At 47.2% G+C, this 20694-nt stretch overlaps 7 protein-coding genes across 7 annotated transcripts; 4 read left to right on the top strand and 3 right to left on the bottom strand.

Moving 5' to 3' along the window:
• Nucleotides 1-1152: 1152 nt before the first annotated feature.
• Nucleotides 1153-2000, top strand: COX6 (Cytochrome c oxidase subunit 6; the record flags this gene model as incomplete). Its single annotated transcript, XM_049249884.1, has 4 exons — nucleotides 1153-1364; nucleotides 1548-1593; nucleotides 1681-1798; nucleotides 1879-2000. The coding sequence occupies 4 exons, from the start codon at nucleotides 1153-1155 to the stop codon at nucleotides 1998-2000; spliced, it is 498 nt and encodes a 165-aa protein (XP_049111044.1).
• A 764-nt stretch (nucleotides 2001-2764) lies between these two features.
• On the bottom strand, nucleotides 2765-4135 carry KTR4 (putative mannosyltransferase ktr4; the record flags this gene model as incomplete). The annotated part of the gene is made up of 3 exons (XM_049249885.1): nucleotides 2765-3603; nucleotides 3663-3926; nucleotides 3985-4135. 3 exons carry the CDS (start codon nucleotides 4133-4135, stop codon nucleotides 2765-2767), a joined length of 1254 nt encoding a protein of 417 aa, XP_049111045.1.
• Nucleotides 4136-4329: 194 nt separating this feature from the next.
• On the top strand, nucleotides 4330-7084 carry LOZ57_000789 (uncharacterized protein; the record flags this gene model as incomplete). The annotated part of the gene is made up of 2 exons (XM_049249886.1): nucleotides 4330-4401; nucleotides 4457-7084. 2 exons carry the CDS (start codon nucleotides 4330-4332, stop codon nucleotides 7082-7084), a joined length of 2700 nt encoding a protein of 899 aa, XP_049111046.1.
• Nucleotides 7085-7351: 267 nt separating this feature from the next.
• ADE6 (phosphoribosylformylglycinamidine synthase) lies at nucleotides 7352-11446 on the bottom strand (the record flags this gene model as incomplete). The annotated part of the gene is made up of 1 exon (XM_049249887.1): nucleotides 7352-11446. One exon carries the CDS (start codon nucleotides 11444-11446, stop codon nucleotides 7352-7354), a length of 4095 nt encoding a protein of 1364 aa, XP_049111047.1.
• Nucleotides 11447-13599: 2153 nt separating this feature from the next.
• On the top strand, nucleotides 13600-16187 carry LOZ57_000791 (uncharacterized protein; the record flags this gene model as incomplete). The annotated part of the gene is made up of 5 exons (XM_049249888.1): nucleotides 13600-14381; nucleotides 14440-14693; nucleotides 14741-14875; nucleotides 14928-15018; nucleotides 15080-16187. 5 exons carry the CDS (start codon nucleotides 13600-13602, stop codon nucleotides 16185-16187), a joined length of 2370 nt encoding a protein of 789 aa, XP_049111048.1.
• A 662-nt stretch (nucleotides 16188-16849) lies between these two features.
• cut9 (anaphase-promoting complex subunit Cut9) lies at nucleotides 16850-19258 on the bottom strand (the record flags this gene model as incomplete). The annotated part of the gene is made up of 2 exons (XM_049249889.1): nucleotides 16850-19098; nucleotides 19162-19258. 2 exons carry the CDS (start codon nucleotides 19256-19258, stop codon nucleotides 16850-16852), a joined length of 2346 nt encoding a protein of 781 aa, XP_049111049.1.
• Nucleotides 19259-19647: 389 nt separating this feature from the next.
• On the top strand, nucleotides 19648-20529 carry cwf16 (Pre-mRNA-splicing factor cwf16; the record flags this gene model as incomplete). Its single annotated transcript, XM_049249890.1, has 2 exons — nucleotides 19648-19668; nucleotides 19726-20529. The coding sequence occupies 2 exons, from the start codon at nucleotides 19648-19650 to the stop codon at nucleotides 20527-20529; spliced, it is 825 nt and encodes a 274-aa protein (XP_049111050.1).
• Nucleotides 20530-20694: the final 165 nt, after the last annotated feature.

Here is a 20694-nt window from a genome sequence, read left to right on the forward strand (position 1 = left end):
TACGTGCGCAATACGCGGTATTACCGAGCGCATGTGATTTGGGCCTGCGAGCGGCCGGCGGGAGGACGAAGAGAGCACAGCAGCGAGCGGACGGGCGAGCAGCAAGCCAGCAGCGGGCAGACGACCATGGGAGAGAGCTCGAGGATCGCCGGCGGGAGGGCTGGCCGGCACCCATGGGCGACGCAGCCTAGACACCGTCAACCGCCCGCAAACCCATGGCTCGCGGCCAGCAGCTTGGTCGAGGTCAAGCACGCTTCCTGGTTTGATATCCAGAGTATCCAAGGCCAGCAGCTCATGGTTCAGTATTTCCTATCAGCCCTACCGCTCTCTTGCACACAAGCTTCAGGAGTTAACTAGTTACCTAAGAGGCTGACGTGTGTTTCGAAACGGCTGACGCCCAAGCGAGCGACATTGCCACCTTGCTCACAGCACCAGCGTCCTCTACAGCCAGTGCGAGCTTTTGGCGATCGAACATCATAGCGATGCGCTGGCCAACATGGGGGCCAAACCGCTGGAGTTGGCATCAATCCGCCAAGTCGCTTTGCTCTGCCCTCTGCAGCATCTTCACAGCGGAAACAGGTCAAGCCTCGGACATACGGAGGACGGAGAACACGTTGCTATAGATAGAACACGCCTCACAAACTACATGTCTGGGCGCAGAGCACCGTTCAGAACGCCGCCCCAGATGAGATCCAGTAGTTCAATCCTTTCTGCGGCTGGGGGATGGCGCCCTTTGTTCAAGGGCTCCTCGAATCCGGCGCGCACCGGGGCCTTTGCTCGTGGGTGCCGGACAACGCCGGTGCGGGTAGGGCTGCCACCAAGAATGTCGATGCTGCGCCTAGGGCGGACAGCTCTCGCATTGCACGAGCACCGTAGAGAACACCGGGCCTCGAGCAGAACGGCCGGCCGTGGGCGCGGCCGTGGTGTTGTTGGCGGGATGGCGCGCAGGTTCGTGTTCCAAGCTTGTTAGCCACGGGCCAGCGCTCCGGAAAATCCCACCACTCACACCACTCAAAAATCTCAAACGTCACAGTCAGCAACCTCGCCGACCGCTCTGCTGCTCTATCGACTTCCCAGAAACCAGTCCGCCCTGGGAGCATTGACTCTACTGATCTGCTTTGTCTGCCTGTCCGTCGCTCATCGCCCGGAAGAATGTCGCCTGCTCTCCTCCTCCGCGCCGCTTCGCGCCGAACCCCTACGGCCTTCTTCAAGGCGTCCTACGGTGCCCGATCGAGGCTTCCAGCGGCCACTTCCGCCTCTACTCCTGCAATCGTTGCCCTTGGTGGTGCTAGTGGCTTCAGCTCGACAGCAAAGCGGTGCAGCGGTGCGCATGAGGAGGAAACCTTCGAACAATTCTCCGTCAGGTAGGGTTGTTGTGTTGTTCCAAGTTTCCCAACACCCAAAACATTCCCCTCGCGCACCTCTGCATTCTCGGGTGCGTGGAATGGGCGTGAAGTAAAGCTATTCTCGAGGCCGAAGAGGCTGTTCTATTTGAGAAATTGCGCTCTCCTGGAGAGAGAAGTGTGCTGATGGGCATGGTGTTTCAGATACGAGAAGGAATTCGACAGTGTTCAAGACGTCTTTGAACTCCAGGTTAGTAACCCAATTCTCGTTCTGCATGGCAGGCCGTGCCAATATGGGCGATGTCTTTCTAACCTGCGCGTGATCTGGTCAATTCAGCGAAATCTCAACAATGCCTTCGCTTACGATCTTGTTCCCTCCGTCGCCGTCATGACCGCCGCCCTCAAGGCTGCTAGACGAGTGAATGACTTCCCAACTGCCGTTAGAATCTTCGAAGGTCCGTTATCGAGCCTGTCCATTGCATTTGGAACTATATTTTGGTGGTTTATTCTGACTTTTTGCTCTTGAACCAAAAAGGTATCAAAGCCAAGGTTGAAAACAAGAGCCAATACGAGGCATATCTCGAAGAGCTTAAGCCTTTGCGAGAAGAGCTTGGTATCTCCCTTCAAGAAGAGATGTACCCTTCAGAGAGTAATTAAACAAATCATGGGATTCTCCAAACAGGTCAATCTTGAAATTTCGCCTGGGGCTGTAGCAGTACTTTTAGAAAGGTGTTTGTTAGGAGGATGGAAGGCTGTCAGGCCACTGGTGCTCTATTATACTACATGCTAAAATAGAAAGATGGAGGGGGGAGTGGTGAAATGTTCTCTTATTCTCTCTTTTATTCTTGGCATCCTGTAAACCAGAAAGTTGTGAGGCAGCCGATTGTTTACATATGTATTTCGCTTTCTCCATTCATGACCACAGCATTTGGATCAACCCGACCATACATGTACAAAATCTCCTAAAACGCAAAGTTGTCTTCGAAAGGCGCCTTACTATACATCACAGCCCCAGACCAAGGCTTGAACAACTAGACCGCCAAATATAGCTCCTTAAGAAAGGAATATGCATCTGCAAGTGGGAAATCAATTCCATAACTTGCACACCACAATGTACGCCCACAAATACATACAAATCATTCCCAAGGTAAAACAAGGAAAAAAGATACTTGTTATTCAACCAAAAAGTCCAATCTAACGCCGTGTTATGTAAATATCCATCTCTAAAACTCGTCCGTTAGCAATTAAATGAGCCATTAAAATACCATAATACACGCTTCTGACATTTGTGTCGGGGGAATTCGAGGGAAATAATGATATGAATGTGTTGCAGGAATATCCACAGTACATCGGCGCTATTTCTAGAAACAGTTAATGTCTCTGCCGCACAAGACGCGTATGGCCTGAGGGTTTATGGTCGATCAGCCGGTGCCGACATATTTAAACCAATTTGGACGACAGTCTTCGAGACGCAAGAATTCTTCGCCCGCGTAGAATTGTGCAGGAGTGCAGCCCTTGCATTTTGGAGAATTGGGACAATTGTAATAGGGGATATGGTTGTAGCCGATATCGCGGAACCTTAAAAGAGTATAGTGAGATACGGTCTTTTGAAAGGAGGTGGAATGCCCTTGGAAAACATACCAATGGATCTTATTTTTGTCTTCGAACAAACCTAAGCCTATTGAGTGTACTGGCGCATCACCCCATCGTTCATAGAAAAATCCACCAGCACGATCAAGGTGGTTGAAATATTCCTCATAGGCTTTTCCTCTGAAAAATGAGAGATCTCCGATCTCAAAATTCGACCAGAAATGACACGTAGAATAGCCATTAGCCTTTTGGTTATGAATGGGTCTCTGCTTGCCGTCCACCAGCCAGTTCATTGCATTGTTTGTATGGAGATATTCAGGGTGCGCGGCGATAAACTTCACCGTCTCCGGCCATAAGCTTTCAATACTTTCTGGAGAATCGTAGAGATTGATTGTGAAACCGTAGGTTTTATTGTTGTCCTGCATGTATCGGAATACATCATAATCAACATCGCAAAAGAAATGGACGTTCGGCTCGACGCGCCAATAATACTGCGCGTTTGCTAAAGCAGGATGTCTGTAAAACATGCCACTATTCCATCGACACATTTTGTTATATGAAATCTTGCCGCTATATTGAACGTTTTTCTCTTTCAGTAGATCGACGGATGCGCTATACAGGTCCATGCTTATCCAGTCAGGGGCGTCCCAGTGTTCCTTCGGTACTAATTCTGTCCAAGTCATCAGAAAGACAAATTTTGAAAAGTATTTCCACGAAAACTAAGCATACCATAATTGCACTTCGCTTTCGTTTCTGCCTGCGTGCGCTTTTTGAATTCATCCGAAAACGGTTGATCATTGAAAAAAGTCCAAGGGTAATTGAATTTACTATTCCAGGTTCTCTCTAATTCCTTCATCGTCATAATCAATTGGTCTAGCTCCTCGTTGCGGACGAGCGACAATAATGTCGCATTGATTCTCGAGGAGTTCGGGTTGTCTGGCGCATAGGCATCGCCGGTGGCCCTCCATAAATGCCCCTCTGGCTCACCGGTAGCTACAGTGATACAGAAATCAGCAAGAGAAAATAGCAGGGGGAAGCGGGGGGAGCGTACGGTCAGCGAGCGGATCGTGCTTCAACCCATTATCATATCGATCCACTAATTTGATGAGAGATCTGGGGGATTTGGAGAGGTTGTAAAAGAGGAAAAGGGTGAGAAGTATTCCACCAGCTAGAAGTATCCGGAGCGGCCTTGCAATCGCCATGGTGGAATTAGCTTCCCTTCATCGCAGACTGAATTAACTATGTATTAGTTGACTTCTCGAGCTTTTGGAGCTTTTCTTAACGAACTGTTATGCTTACATAAGCCGATCGAGATCAGGGGCGAACTGCAAACGCGTCAAGCAACGTCAGGAGAGAACACGGAGTACTCCGTACAAATTATGCTGTGGAGTGAAAGATGGCTGCAGCCCAGAGGATCGATGCTTTGCTGGCCGAGCTCATTTCAGTTGTTTCCAATATTCAAGATAGAGTAGGTCATAAGCCTTTTTGCTGTCATATACACAGTTGACTTAAAGAGTTTGCAGAATTCCACTCGTTTCAAGGGCTTAAAGCTCCAGTCTCAGACAATTCTGAAGGAAAGTTCTGCTGGTAGAGTGAATAAATTCGACGTTGCAAAGAGGCTTGATGGCTTGCAGGAAAAGTTTCAAGTTGTAGGGAATGACGCTTTGGCCGATGCTCTCTGCCCGCGACTAGTAGAGCTGGATGCAAAGAGATGCTACTGGGCGCCAGACGCTCTTTTTTTACTGCTCGAACTTTCAGATAAGCCAGCTACAAAGTCAAAAGCAGAGCGGGTGCTCCTATTAGACACGGTTTCCCCGCCGCCTCTCTTGACCTGGGCCGATATTGACCCCTTGGATACCGATGGAGACAACATATGGAAGGACATTGACTACGGTGTTGATTCATCTGATGACAATTTATCACTAGCATCAAGCGACATATCTATTCCACGTATTGTACCTCAATCCTCTAAAGTCCCACGTGACGAATTTATTCCCCAAGAAGACATTTTTTTGTCTGTGGAAGACGGACATTTAGTGTCATCTATAGAGAATGCCCAAGCTTGGAGATTCAAGTCGACTAACACGCGACCCATAAAAGATTCTATGATCCTCTTGACAGAATTGCAAATTATTCGAGAGCTAATATTCATGTTACAAGGCTTACCAAATTCCCTGTTCAAGACAGCAGGCGACGACATCACGGTGGATTCCAGTTTCTGCCTATCTCATACATCAAATGACGCTTTGTTCTCGATGCTGAGATCGTTTAGTTGTATCGGCGTCTGCATTTGGAGATTAAGGCGTTTCATTGCGCTCCCCGAACGTATACCTTTTATACAAACATTCCAAAGAGAGTTGGAGAGTTTGGTTTTTGCGTTCGATGCCTTCTTATCGGATATCCAGGCTCAATACTCGGCTGGGATGCAGTCAATATGTGTCAGTCTCGTCGAGCTATTACACAATATTCGAAAAGAAACGAAGCTTCATGTCGACCTAGCTAACCTTATTGTACAATTGGAAAAGGCCACAGAACAGAATGCGTTCCTGTGTATAGACCTGCTTTATGATTTGGTATGCACAAAACAAGCTATAGCTGAAGATGATGGATATAAAATTATTTCCAAGGTGTTTTTCAAATGTTTCAGAAGCTACATAGCGCCTATTCAACATTGGATGAAGACAGGATCTCTGGATGAATCTCCAGGGCTTTGCTTCATAAAAAGTTCGCACAATTTTCAAAACCTAAAATCTCTTTGGCATGAATGGTTCACCCTGGAAGAGGAGGCAGACCAGCTGGCTGGCCCGAAATTTCTTCGCTCAGTGGCGGGGAAAATATTGACTGCTGGAAAAAGCATGATATTCCTCCGTCACCTGGGTATTTCTCCGGAAAAACTCAATACGATCGAAGACTCTTCGATAGATTACGAAGCTATTTTCCAAATGGCTGATACATCACCTCTAATACCATTCTCGGGTCTGGTCGATCAGGCGCTTGAGCAAATGGTCAATGCCAATCATGCCATTGCTTCGTATGCTTTGCGAACGGAGCTCGACACTAAATGCGGGCTATGGCTTTCTATGCAAGCTTTGGATTATACATACTTGGGCAAAGATCTTGCTCTCCTGACTACAATTGACCACAGAGTGTTTGATCTGATTGACAAGGGAAGTCAATCATGGAACGATAGATTCTTATTAACTGAGCATTTCCAGCAAACCTTTGGAAATGTGCCTTGCGTGGATGTTAGCCGAGTTATCGCTCGATGTATAAAGGTGTCTCGTGATGAATTTGAGAAACATTGTCGCTCGGTTAAAATACTGAAGGCGTTATCTTTAGAATACGTCCTCCCGTGGCCTGTTGCTAACATTATTTCGAAGAAATCGATTTCAACTTATCAACGCGTTTCAATGCTCCTCATGCAAATCCGCCGGGCAAAATACGCCCTAGAAAAACGGTCTTCTAGTACAAGATATTTCAAACTTCAAGCATATTCAAAAGACCATATCCTTTCGTTTTCCATTAGATACCATTTCCTTTGGTTTATTAATATACTTTACTACCATTTCACCGAGCTTGTTATCTCTTCATCAAGTCGAGAAATGCGAAAGTCGATGGCTCTGGCTGAAGACGTAGATGGAATGATATCTGCTCACCAAAACTTCATGGAAGCGTTGGAAGAACAATGTCTATTATCGAAATCATTAACACCTATCTATCAAGCTGTTATATCAGTGCTTGATCTGTGCATGCAATTTTCCGACATGCAAGCAGCACGATATCTCGAATCCCAACACGCACATGCCAACCAATCGGCTACCTTTCTTCACTTACCTAGTCCTCGTTATCGCCGTCGACGCCGATTTGAGTCACAGGAAGACGACGAAGATTCAACTGAAGATGACAATGACGATGATGAAGACAGCGAAATACACCACCTGAATGAAGGTGTAATTGACGATGGGGATAACACATTTGTGTCTTTCATGGAGCTACCGTATAAAGAACGTTTACTCAACATGAAGACAAAATTCCAAAAATATTCCAGATTTATTGAAGCTGGGTTAAGAGGAATTGGAAGGACAAATAGCCAAAGTAGTTGGGAAATGTTGGCCGATCGGCTTCAATGGAGAGGAGACTACTGGGTATAACACCTCTCTTCTCAGTTTCAGATGAACGTAGAGGTTCCAAATATTCTCCCTAACTTCAGAACGAATACTGTAGAAAAATCGCGTCATTCCCAGTTTTAAGTAACTGTTGAGGTACTGATACAAATCACTCCATGCAACAAAGTATTTAGCTCTTACCAACTGACACAATTTCAAGAGAAAAAGCACAAAGTTGTGGGGCCTGAAAAGAGATGTCGAGATTAAGCTTTAGATCAAAGAAAATATAGCGAGCTAGACATTGCAACCGACTTAGCCAACCCATCTTCTCGCGCTATAGAATACCCTTCCCCATGGTCCAATGTCACCCCACTCAGTAGACAGAGCGTTTTCACCGGGAAACCAACTTCCCACGCCGTTGATAATGGTTCGTTCGGGATGAGGCATTAAAGCAAGGACCCTACCATCAGAACTCCTGACGCCAGCGATACCCTCTGGACTTCCGTTCGGATTGAACGGGTATCTCATGGTTGGCTGAAGTGTAGTGTTGTCGACATATCGGATTGGCGCCAGATTTTGCTTGCTTAAATCTTCTGCAGTCACGCCATTAACACTGGTAAACGAAGCCCGGCCTTCGCCATGGGCCACCGCAATAGGTAGAGAAGTTCCATCCATGCCATGCAGGAAGACGCTTGGAGAAGCTTTATCTGCATCAAATATTCGTACCATACACACACGGCCCTCATATTGCTCGCTTTCATTTCGCTCAAAACTAGGCCAGGTTTCGGCTCCTGGAATGAGGGACTTTAGGCGGCTGAGAAATTGACACCCATTGCATACACCAAGGGTAAATGTGTCGGGTCGCTCGAAAAAGGCCTTGAACTCCTCTCTTGTATTTTGGTGGAGGAGAACGGATTTCGCCCATCCCTGGCCTGCTCCAAGGACATCGCCATATGAAAACCCACCACATGCCGCAATACCAACAAATGAAGACAGAGATACTTGCCCAGAGAGAATATCTGTCATATGAACGTCTATAGCGGAGAAGCCAGCCATACTGAAAGCAAAAGCCATTTCAGCTTGGCTATTCACGCCCTGTTCGCGGAGAATGGCGACCTTTGGTTTCGCTGTAAACGGTGAGAACCGAGCGCTAATGCTACTCAGAAGTGGAATTGCAGGGTCTTTTGGATGAAAAGTAAGGTCATATGATAGGCCTGTATCATTATCATCCAAGATATTCTCGTATTCTTGCTCAGCCATAGCCGGATGGTCACGGATCTTCTGCATGTGGTACGATGTACTTGACCACGCCTGTTGTAGCTCTCCACGGGAATTGCGATAAATTAATGTTGCTCCATGATAAATGGCCATACTTTGTTTGGATTTCTCCGCCACACGTCCTATCCTGAATATTAAGCCTGGTGGAGGGCCACAAGTGGCGAAGCAGCTTCGGAATACACCCTCGTCCTTTTTGCGAACTTGGAATACGGCTCCCAGTTCCTCGTTGAATAAAGTCTCTAAGACGTCATTCACAGCTGTACTAGGACATATATCATCGAGCATTATTTGCACTCCGCATCTACCCGCAAACATCATCTCTGCTAAGGTGGTAAATAATCCACCATCCGAACGATCATGATACGCGAGGACAATTCCAGCCTCTTGGAGTTGCTGAGTAGCATCAAAAAAGTCTTTGAAGAGTTGAATATCATGAATATCAGGGCATTCATTGCCAACCTGGCCAAACACTTGAGCCAAAGCCGAGCCCCCTAGAGCCTTGCGCCCGGAAAGGTTCACAAATAAAAGAATAGTTTCCCCTACATCTTCGAAACTGCGAAGCGCAGGCGTCCAAGTATGTCGAATGTCGGAAACTGGGGCAAAAGACGATATGACAAGAGACAAAGGCGCAGTGACTTCACAGGCCTCCCCAGATGATTGGTCGTTCCATTTCATTTTCATAGACATTGAGTCCTTTCCAACTGGGATGCTAATTCCAAGTTTTGGGCAAAGCTCCATTCCAATAGCTTCCACAGCTTCATACAGAGCGGCACCCTCACCAACATGGCTTGCAGCAGACATCCAATTCGCGGAAAGCTTGACACGGCGTAATCGATCGGGAATATCCGCGGCTGCAATATTCAGAAGAGATTCTGCCACAGCCATTCTTGCAGATGCGGCAGGGGAAATGAGTGCAAGCGTGGGCTTTTCTCCCATAGCCATGGCCTCGCCTGTCCGCATACCAGCTAGGAGAGCGGTGGCGGTTACTGAAACATCGGACACGGGAACCTGCCATGGGCCGACCATTTGATCCCTTGCTGTCAAACCACCAACTGTTCTGTCGCCAATGGTAATAAGGAATGACTTTGAGCCAACTGCAGGCAGTCTCAAAACCCTTAACACGGCTTCATTAAATAAGTCTTTGGTGGGAATTTCCGGTAGATAGGATCGGAGGGTACTATCAAAGGCGGGCAATTTCAGCTGTCTTGAGGACACAGTCCTCGTCAATTTTGGGGGTTTTCCAAATAAGACAGAAAGGGGTAAGTCAATTGGCTTAGGGTGAGCCTTCGAATCTCGATCAAGCAAAATCAATCTCCTTTGTTCCTCCGGTTGTCCTAAGCCGCGCCCTACAACCGAGTAGCCACAGCGCTCTCGCCTTGCGATAGCTGCAAACTTGGTCATTCCGTCTTCTGAAATGGCCATAACATATCTTTCTTGGGCTTCACAACACCATATTTGCATCGGGCTCATGCCTTTATCGGCATTGTCAATTTCACGTAGCTCAAAGGTGGCCCCCAGGCCGGCGTCATGTATAAGCTCGGGCAACGCGTTTGACAAACCGCCAGCGCCGACATCATGGATAAACTTGATAGGGTTGTCTTGGCCCATAGAGACGCAGGAATTGATCACTTCCTGCGCTCTCCTTTGGACCTCTGCATTCCCTCTTTGGACGCTCGCGAAATCAAGATCAGCAGATCCTTCTCCAGATGCAATACTTGAAGCTGCGCCTCCTCCAAGGCCAATAAGCATGGCTGGTCCTCCAAGCACAACTAAAAATGATCCAGGCTTAACTGATCTAGGGTTTTTGAGGGCATGTTGTGGCCGAACAGTCCCAACACCTCCAGCGATCATGATTGGTTTATGATAACCTCTAATTTCAGAGTCACCGTTCTCAATATCAACTTTTGTAAGTAGAGTCCGGAAATAACCCGCTGTGCAAGGACGGCCGAATTCATTATTGAACGCGGCGCTCCCGATTGGAGCTTCGATCATAATATCAAAGCTACTAGCAATGTGATTCGGTTTTCCAATATCCAGTTCCCATGGCTGTCTGAAGCCGGGAATCAACAGATCGGATACACAATATCCTGATAGACCAGCCTTAGGCTTGGATCCTTGACCAACTGCACCCTCATCGCGAATCTCCCCACCCGATCCAGTAGCAGCACCGGGGTATGGGGAAACAGCAGTGGGATGGTTATGAGTTTCGACTTTCGCGAGAAAATGAACCATTTCTTTAGTTTGGGACCATTCCCCGGTAGAAGGATTGGGGGCCCAGTGACTCGCTATTTCCCCCTCGAGCACAGCAGCATTATCGCTATATGCGCTGATAGTGTATGCGGGGTGCTGTTTATGGGTATTCCTGATCATGCCAAATAGAGACTCGGGCTTCTCTGTGCCATCAATGACCCATTTCGCGTTGAACTGCTTGTGGCGGCAATGCTCTGAGTTTACTTGTGCAAACATGAAAAGTTCGACATCGGTCGGTGACCTGGAAATGGGGCCACCTGAAGAATATGCTTCGACGAGATAATCAATTTCCGATTGATCAAGAGCCAGGCCAAGTCGCTTATTGGCCTCTGTAAGGATTTCGGCTGGGGTCTTCTGATTATCTTGAAGACAAACAATTTCAAGAGGCAGGGGCTGATGCTCCGAAAACATGGCATGTAAATCAGGTGTATCAAGGCTTATTGACTGAGTCATCCGATCATGCAGCGAGTTAAGATATTCTGAATCTAGAGCGGTGTGGTCCTGGCCTAGGACACATGTAATCTTCAAACCACGCTCTATTCGTTTTACATACTGCTTCAGCCCACAGACATGAGCAATTCCGGTTGCTTGGGAACTCCATGGTGATATAGTCCCTATGCGGGGGGTAACATAGTACGTAACATGGGATCCCTCAAGAGAATTAAAGGCAGCCACCTCATCGGTTATATCTCCATAAAGTAGAAGTTGCTCCAAGACTGCACGGTGTCGATCCTGTAGATCCTCTACAAGGTCGATATAATGTATCCATTGTGCCCGGATAGCATGGGCCTTAACACTGGCAGCAAGAGCACGACAGCGAGATTGTGAAAAGGCAACGGAACCTGATATCACTAATTTGGGAGAGTCGGTAGACGGCATCGCCAGGGCTGAGAACCGTAAGGTTAGCTGCTTGTTGGAGGGTCAGTCGGTATGGTCTCCGAAATAATCGTTTTGGATAAGAACCTGCCCCACGTCACAAAGTGGGCTGGATGGAGGGGCAAGATGCTCAAAGAAGTCACTGGCTCTCAAGAAAAATCACAGAATAAAGAGACATTTCGGCCTCTAAATTGATAATGGGGCGCGTGATTTGGTGTATCAACCCTCAGCTTCTCTTGTTTGCAGATTCTGCTCCTCATTTCATTGTTTGATTGACACAATCGCAAATTTCCTTGATGTCACATGACAGATAAGATCATGCGCTAGTTATACCTAAGATGGCTAGTTCTCGTATTGTCAATCGGCATTGATAAGATGCGCTTAGTCATAGCTCTATGCCAAGACATTAGTTACACCAGTGGTGCCGAGAGAACTCCGACTTCAGATCAGACGCCGTCGGTTTTCCAATAATAACGGGAGAGCTATTATAGCTGCAGCATGATGTCTGCACCTTACCTCAAGGTCCCGCCAGATGGGTACTGTACGAGCTAACCCGTTCCTTGCAAGAACCCTTGTGACCCTAACCCCATCAGTTACGTATTTGGATATGGCTGACGTCCCGCAAGCTCAAGTTTTGGAAGATAGGCAAAGGACAATGCACTATGGGGAAGTTTTTTTTCGCTGTCGTCGTGCGTTATTATCGGTGCTAGAAAAACACTCTGCAAGAGGTCTTACCCCTGCTGGGTCATAATTACCAATCACATCAGTCTAGGCTCCCACTTCGCTTAATATGCATGCCTGAAGATACCTTTCGGTGTACATCATAGTATGTCAGCGCAACTTGCCTATTTTAGGGAAAACCTCCAACCGTGCTTCTCGATGGCAGCAATCAGCTCACCTGATCTTGAATTCTTCTTTTTCACCACATTACAAATGGCCAAGGTGATTTGTACCAACTGGTTGGTATGAGGTATGGCCTCTGCGTCAAGATTTACATGATATGACGCAGGCCCAGAGGGAGATCCCTTTGAAGTCCGGAGTACCCGCAGATCCATGCTTCTGTTATTTTGTCAGTGGGTGCTCTCGGGAAAATTATTGGTTTCTGGAAGGCTACCTAGCCTTGGCCAAGCTTACACATTGACAGAAGTGTTCTCGGAGATAGATTAAAACATTATTAAATTTGGATTTACTTTTGATATTCATTGGGATACCCATAGGTCATGTCATTGTTTTCCTGAAGGGAATTGGGACTTAATAACACAACAGATATCGTTTACATAGTACGTTTGAACCTCACATCACAGCCATGTTCTTTGCTGTAAAATTAATGTTCTATGTCTGTAACAACTATAAATAGCTGCATATTCCCTGTCCACAGCCGGCCCAGTCAACTACCGCTGTCAGTTAGGATATACTCGTCGCATTAAAATCTCTAGTGATGCATCGCTAGAATCAATGATGCGTGGAAGATTAGGCAAATGATTATATACTAGTGTTTCCATCGTATTTGAGGAGTACGGAGTAATGTTGTAGGAAATATGGAAGATCCTGAACTCATCGCCTATTCGTAGGTGGCTGAAAGAATTAGGGTCTGCAAACCAACGACTCCGGAGTTTGGTAACATTCAGTGGTGAAATAGTCGCAACAATAATGTCATTAAAGATGAAGCGGTTGCTTGTTGAAAGAAGGATATTCTCTCGCAACAATCATCGGCTTCGGACTTGGAATGTGACGATTTGGTCCAATCCAAACATATTCGCCCAAGGGTCTCCAGAGCGCCGGAGCGCTGGTAAGACTGCCAGCATTGAATATAGTGCTCCACTTATTGGCATGAGAGACTGTACTAGTGTGTTCAAAACGTCCCCCTATCGTATGCTTGAGCGTCTTTGTCGTTATGAAAACGGCCTCGTGTCGCGGATACTTACGTCATCCTTAATGCGGCTAATCGGGGCTGCAGCCGCGTTAGGCGACAAAAATACGGCCTAGGCGCCGACACCGGCCCGGTATTTTAATAATCCGGCCAAGTTTGGCTTAGTCACCTGTACCCGGCTGCCAACTTTTGGCGATGTCATCGCAGGATCGGCGACCCAAAACATGGCAACTTGCGATGCGAATCCATCCGATCCGAACACTCGTTCCACAGGCCGGTTGACGCCATGTCATTGCCGTTGAATACTCCTCCCGCCGCCACGCCTCTGCAGCCTTTATCCAACCCTGTTTCTGAGCTTCCCCAGGCCGAGGTCGACGCCATCATCCGCACAAAGCGCAAAGCCCGCGAGCCAAAGGCCTGTTATCCCTGTCATACACGAAAAGTTAAATGCGACCGCAATCTCCCCTGCGATGGATGCGTTAAACGAGATCATGCCGACCTGTGTTCCTACGAACGGCCGTCGAAAAAGCGTCAAGTTGTACCTCAGACCTTGGTGAAACAGGAAGTCTGCGATGGCGGTAGCCCTGCCATTGGGCTTGGAATCAGCCCGTCTGGTGTGGCTACCGACCCAACGAGGGTTACAATGTCGAGAGATGAATGGGAGAATGTCTGCTCAAAGTTGAAGGAGATGGAACAGACCATTTCATCATTACGCATGGGGATGGAGGGAGTCCTCATCCCTCCACGTGCCGCCTCCGAGATAGGCGAAGGCCCTACTAGCCATGAAGCGCCGTCTTCTGAGCAAGAAGGCGTACATGCATCCAATGAATTAGGGAATGGAACTATTCACCTCGGCTCACGGTCGGTTCTGGCCTATATTATGGGTGGTTCTGGCACCTCTCAGGAGGCCGCACAGGCTCTTAACAGCGAGGGGAGTATTCTCCCTAAGCTCGGCCTTGATAATGAGCTAGTGACGTACCCCTTTATTGATCTATGGTCCTCGAACAGTTCTACGTTTGATATCAATGCTGTTTGTAGTGCTTTGCCAGATGATGATCAGTGCCACAGGTTAGTCCCATGGTGCCCTTTGACCCTCAATACCTAACCTAGTCTGACTTCTTACTAGGTTATTTTGTTGCTATCGTGATATTGGCGGTACGCTCTACCCGGTTATACCGGATATAGATATATTTGCCGCAGACCTGGAAGTGTTCCTGCGGAACCGCGCACGTAGGGTCTCTACAGAGGATACCGACGCGATAGACAAACCCTTCGGAATGAGCATAGATTTTATCGGTTTGCTCTTTGCTGTGCTCGCCGCGGGGTGCCAGTCTTCCAACATGTTAGGCAAAGAGCGGGAGCTGACTTCTCAAGTCTACGGTAAGCTGTTCACACATATATCCCTTGGCATTTCTGATACCGTCTAGTGTGTTGTTCATATCAATGCCTGCGCGCAATAAACTTCGTTTCACAACCAAATGTGAATGCCATCCAGACGCTACTAATTATTGGAAATGTACTTTCCCACAATATGAATCCTGGTGCTGCCTACGTCTTATTGGGTGAGTGGAATGCATCTTATTATGTAGAGACTTCCTAACTAATATTGGAAAGGTATGACGTTGAGAATGGTGATTTCACTTGGGCTACAGGTCGAATCACACAAATTTTCTCCCGCCGAGCGGGATATTAGACGGAAAGTATGGTATGTTTACACATCGCGAAGTTCAACTAAGACTCAAAGCGTTTCTAATACCTTAGGAAAGGTGGTCCACTGCTTGGCAAGATAGCCATTTTTCATTATCATACGACCGACCATCCACCATGGCTTTTGGCCACCCTGATATCCCTTATCACCCAAGCTCGCAGCCTGGCAATAGAACATTTTTCGAGACTCTTTGTCGTATCATTGCTCTGACCCTCGAGATTGTCCGAAGTCGAATGCTTTCTCCTCAATCTCAGATGGGATTTGCTGTTATCAGGGCTTACAAAGAAGAGATAAAACGAATTATGGCAGACGCTGCCCCCCACCTTCGTGATTCCCAATTTTGTTCTAAACCAACAGAGCATCTACAAAGGATTGGGCTGAAACTGCATTCATCTTATATTACATCGGAACTTTGTCGCCCAGTATTGAAAGTTCCAGCTGATTCAATTGATACAACGACAGCCGCGATACGGAAAGAATGTATCCAGGCCCTCAGCAGGACCGTCGAAGCTTATGTCGAGCTGCACGCAGCGAACCCTCAAGCCTCACGGTCTTGGATCAGTATGCAACGCTCGATTAGCTCTGGCTTTCTACTAGCTGTGCTGGAGGAAGCCAAATATGACCCTCATATCCGCCGTCTTTTACTACAACTTGAAAATGCTATTGCAGAGCGTACCGCGGCGGATGTCGCCGAAAAGGACTCCGCCCCTCGTGCCCGCAACCCCGCGTCGGAAAGCCCATCTCGTCTTATAAACGGTGTAACCAATATTCCAATGCCAACGCTAGATCCATCCCAAGTTTCGACGACGTCCACTGTCCCTGCGTCGGTGGCCGCAGATACAGACACGCAGTGGCAGAAACCACTCACAAAGTCACTTAGAGCTTTGCAAAAGCTGAACGCTGCATATAGTATGCATAGCAGACAATCGCAATCACAATCTGTTGCAACGCTCTCAGCGATGTCATCGACCCCGGGCGTTAGTATTTCAGGGTACGTCACCCCTGCAGGTTCTATCAATGGGCCCAATGCCCAGCAAGTTCCAGGATCTGCCCGGTCCGGATCTTTGCCTCCTCCTACTCCAGAAAGCTCTGGAAGTTCGGAGTGGAATTTACCAAATTTACTGGACCGGGCGGCTGAATATATCCATCCTCCACTCTGGCCCTGAGGATTCTATATATCGTTCATCTTACATAGCTTAGTCCGCGCATGTCCGAGCTCTGGTGTACAGGCGTGCTAACACTTTTATTTTGGTTTGGGAGTATATACAAGTATATACCAATAGGTGGAAACAATGTTTTGTCTGTACATAAAAGTAGTATTTTTCATATTGTTTGTAGACATTTTCGGGTGGCTAGGATTCTCCACGCGGTCGATTTGGATAAGGCGTTGGTTTCATTTCATGATATGAAATAAGAAATAATTCTTGGGAGGCTACTTTTTCTGTTGTTATTCTGGTAGTTGGGAAGGGGATTGGTTTGATTGAAGATTATTCTTATTGGGGGAGGCGGCAAAATATGCTCGTAGCCAGGAAATTTAGTTGTTTTCTTTTTGGCTATTTTGAGGTTTAATCGGCTTGGAACAGTATCTGGAGATGCGACAGTGACAGGTACTGTCTAGAATCATCAAAACAGTATTCATTTCGTTTATGTAGAAATCGCTGTCTCGAAATGGATTATAATAGCAGGCTATCTATCCATGAAGCGGATGTAATAAGTACCTACAAGCTGCCCCAAGTCCAGCAGCAGTAAAGGTCCGATAACAAGTTCAAAAACCCAAGAATGGGCATTTAATTCGTGCGGGTAAGAGGGCCTCAAGGGAAGCAAATATCTATCCACCAAGACCCCGTCGTATAGGGCTCTTCCGTCGGCTGGTAGCTCTCGTTGAACGGATCTGTCGACTACGCTCAGGAGCATCGGGTGGGTGGCTGGTTAGAGCATCTTTTCTGGTCGAGGCATGCTTGCTTCGAATCCGTGCAATAGCATGGTTGAGAATACCATCCGCCTCACCATCAAGTTCCATCATTGTAGAATGGCCATTCCCATTATGATTGGAAGATTCATGATCAATGACATCGTCAGTCCATTCTGGCACGGGAACTGGAGGCTTTTGGGCGTTGGCTTTGCTGCCAGCCTGATTCAGGTGCTTCGATTTGGGAGCCTCCTTTCCCTTAGTACTGAGCAGCTTCGCGTTAGCTGAATCACTGGGCTGCTCTAATTGTTTTGGATGCTGAATTGAATCTTGGTTGTCCTCTAGAGCCCAGATTTCTAGAGCCTTTGAAAGCAATGTTCCTGCAACCCCTGCACCAGCAGCGGCATCACCACCACTCGTCCCCAGTACACGAACAGCTTCGTGAAGTGCTGTTACGGCTTCCGTCACCCTACCTAACTCTAGGAGTACGAGTCCACGGGCTGTGTGTAGTGACCCAGTAAGGCCTCTATCTTCATATCCACCAACAACGGCTGGGCCAGCGGATAAAGTAGTGCCGACTCCAGCCTTACTCGTATGGCCCGTCACGGATCCCCCTGCACCAATTCTAAGACATTCCTCGAATTCTTCTAATGCGGCATCGAACTCGCCTCGACGCCGTAAAGCATGCGCTAGGTTCGCGCGAGTCGCTAGCCAGGCGCCTGGGTCGCATTGCAATGAAGCTGCTAATGCTAATGCTTGACGAAAAAGTTGGATTGCACCTTCTAAATTGGCCTGATGATACAGAACGACACCAACTTCATTTAGGACAAGAGGATCACCGCTGGTTGGGGCGAACTGCTGCAATCCACTGGAGTTTATGGAAAACGACACAGATGCAGAGCCATCGGATAGAGAACCGGAGGACATATTGTACGCTGCAGAAAGATATTCATGGGCAAGAGACATGTTGTTTAGGGCTAAATGTTGCATGCCGAGAAATAGTTGGGGTAGGTGACTGCCTTGGAAGAGCCTTGCAGCAGTGCTGTATGCTGCGATGGCTTGGTCATGTTCTCCTTCGGCAGCAAATGTATGAGCAAATCCTATCCAGGCGGGCGCTGAATGTGGATCCAGCAGAGATGCTTTAGAAAAGAATCTTCTCGCCTCGGCAATTTTTGATACCGATAAATAGTAAACCCCGATAGCAAGGTAAGTATAAGATTCATCCGGTGCATTGTCCGCCAATGTATGGGCTAATAGGAACAACGCATTCGTCGCACCTGTTTCGTAGAGACAAGCGAGATGGAGAGGGTAGACGGACGGGGAATGTCCGAGATTACAGCCCTGGCTTCCTTGAGAAGGGGCAGCAACAACGGACTTGGAATCAGGGGATGATAATATAGAAGATGTCAATTCTAAAGCCTCTGGGAATCGACATTGGGTATACAGTGTCTCTGCACGGGACAAAAGAAGATCCGGGTTTTCAGCTAAGTTGTAATGCGTGCATAGCGTTTCAGTCGCATGAGAAATAGTTGAAGGCGATGAATATTTCGAAAGTCGTGTCGTGTATAGTAGTTTGACGAACTCTGCGGCCTCCTGAGATACCGATGGGTCAGAGGAAGGATTTATCGAGTCGAAGTCAAGAGACTCTAAGAATACGAGCTCTTCAGCGGGGGACATTAAAGAATTCTTCATGAGCTGGTCGAATGCTTCAAAGCATTGAATATCGATTCGTACAGCGTCTTTGTAGCAGTCCCGTGCCCGATCAAATGCATTTTGACGGGCATAACATTGACCCCTGAGGTAGCACATTGCAGCTTCAAATTTAAGATGTTTCGTATCCTCTCGCTCTTGGTCTTCGTTTCTGTCTAATTTGTCTAGCCTTGAAGCCGACTTTCCATTCCGCAGAGTTATGTGAGACCCTCCATTCCTGTGTTGCAGTTTCCGTCGGCTATTGCTTGCGGTGGTAATCAAATGGCTAGGATTGTGTTCACCAAGCACTTGAAGGGCTTGTTCAAATTTATTTTGTTGTATGTAACAGTGTGCAGCGAGGTATTTGCAGGAGGAACTTCTGGAAATCAAGTCTTTTCGAGAAAGTAATGCCAATGCTCGTGTATAGTTGTTGTTCGAAAAGTGGACTTGGGCAAGCCAGAAAGCATCGTTATCGCTGTCTAGAGACTATCAGCTACTTCCACACGCATAAGAAATAGCCAATTATTCTGCAAAAAACTCACTGGTCAGGGCAAGCACCTTGTCCCCAATATAAACTGCAGCATCATGCTGCCCTCTATTAAGAGCTTCTTGCCTCCAGCTGCGAAGAAAGTCCTCCATAGCGGCCTAAAGTCGAAGGTACAGATGTTATAGGAATCATTGAGTATCTTGGACAACATAGACACTGGATCCAAGAGCCAGACATGGGCAGCGTTGAAGGCCCTATATCAAGCACAGAAACACTTCGGCCCGCATTTGTCCTCTAAGATGTTTTGTTTGCACTGTTTGACATTACTGATGACTAATGAACTACTAGTAGTCAACCTTATTCTTAATCTAGCTAGATCACGTGCTGATAACGTATATGTGCTTATGTAACTAAGTCGTTGTCAGTGATGGCCTACCATTCATATCTTAAACGTGAGCTTTTGCCAGGTCACAGTACAGATTATTAAACGCAGTATTATTCATTTGGCAACAATTGCCTATCAAAATAGCATTCGGCCAATATGTCTGAACGCAAGGTTCTTGTAAGTGTCTTCTTATACTGAATCCGTTCAGAGCCCATGCTGACACTATAATTAAAGACGAAATACTATCCGCCAGACTTTGACCCGTCGGCTATTACACGCACTCCCAAGCATTTACGCGCAACGGGTCCCAAATTACTGACCGTTCGGTTGATGGCCCCGTTCAGCCTAAAATGCACCAATTGTGGCGAGTATATTTATAAGGGTCGGAAATTTAATGCCAGAAAAGAAACTACAGATGAGCGCTATCTCAATATTCCTATATACCGATTCTATATCAGATGCACTCGATGTTCTAGTGAAATAACGTTCAAAACGGACCCGAAGAACATGGATTACACCTGCGAGAAAGGCGCTAAACGAAATTTTGAGCCGTGGAGAGAGGCTAAAGGAAGTCAAGTTCACGAAACTGAGGAGGAAACTCTGGACCGTCTGGAAAGAGAGGAGAATGAAGCTGAAGAAAAAGCAGAGAGAGACAAAATGATGGAACTTGAAGAAAAGATGTTAGATTCAAAGCGGGAGATGGCAGTCGCAGACGCATTAGACGAAATACGGACAAGAAATGCGCGAATAGAACGTGGCGAAAAGGGCGGGGAGGAATTTGCATTGCTTCGTGCGAAACAGGAAGCAGACGAGGCTCGAGCCAAAGCTGATGCGGATGATGCCGAACTGGCGCGTCAGGCATTTACGACAAAAGATGGTGAGCGTATACGTCGGTTGGTTGACGTCGAAACGGACACAGCAGATTCTACCCTATCGAATTCTACTGAAATGCCGCCCCCTTCTTTTACCAGAGTAAAGAGACCTAAAAAGGTATTTTCAGCCGACCTAGGAATCAAAAAGAAGACACCCCTGGTATAGAGTGAGATGCGGTTATTTATAAGAATTAATGAGTCTCTTTTGATAAGGTCACCTGGTACCTACAATTCTTGGACTTGGTGTTAGTGGTTGCTATCATGGACGGCAGACGTGTTTAATGGTTCTGGATTAACGTACATACATGAATCAAATGAAGTGTTTTATTGA

Source organism: Ophidiomyces ophidiicola (assembly GCF_022830035.1).
Source record: "Ophidiomyces ophidiicola strain CBS 122913 chromosome Unknown scaffold_2, whole genome shotgun sequence".
In the NCBI taxonomy this organism is placed as follows: Eukaryota; Fungi; Ascomycota; class Eurotiomycetes; order Onygenales; family Onygenaceae; genus Ophidiomyces; species Ophidiomyces ophidiicola.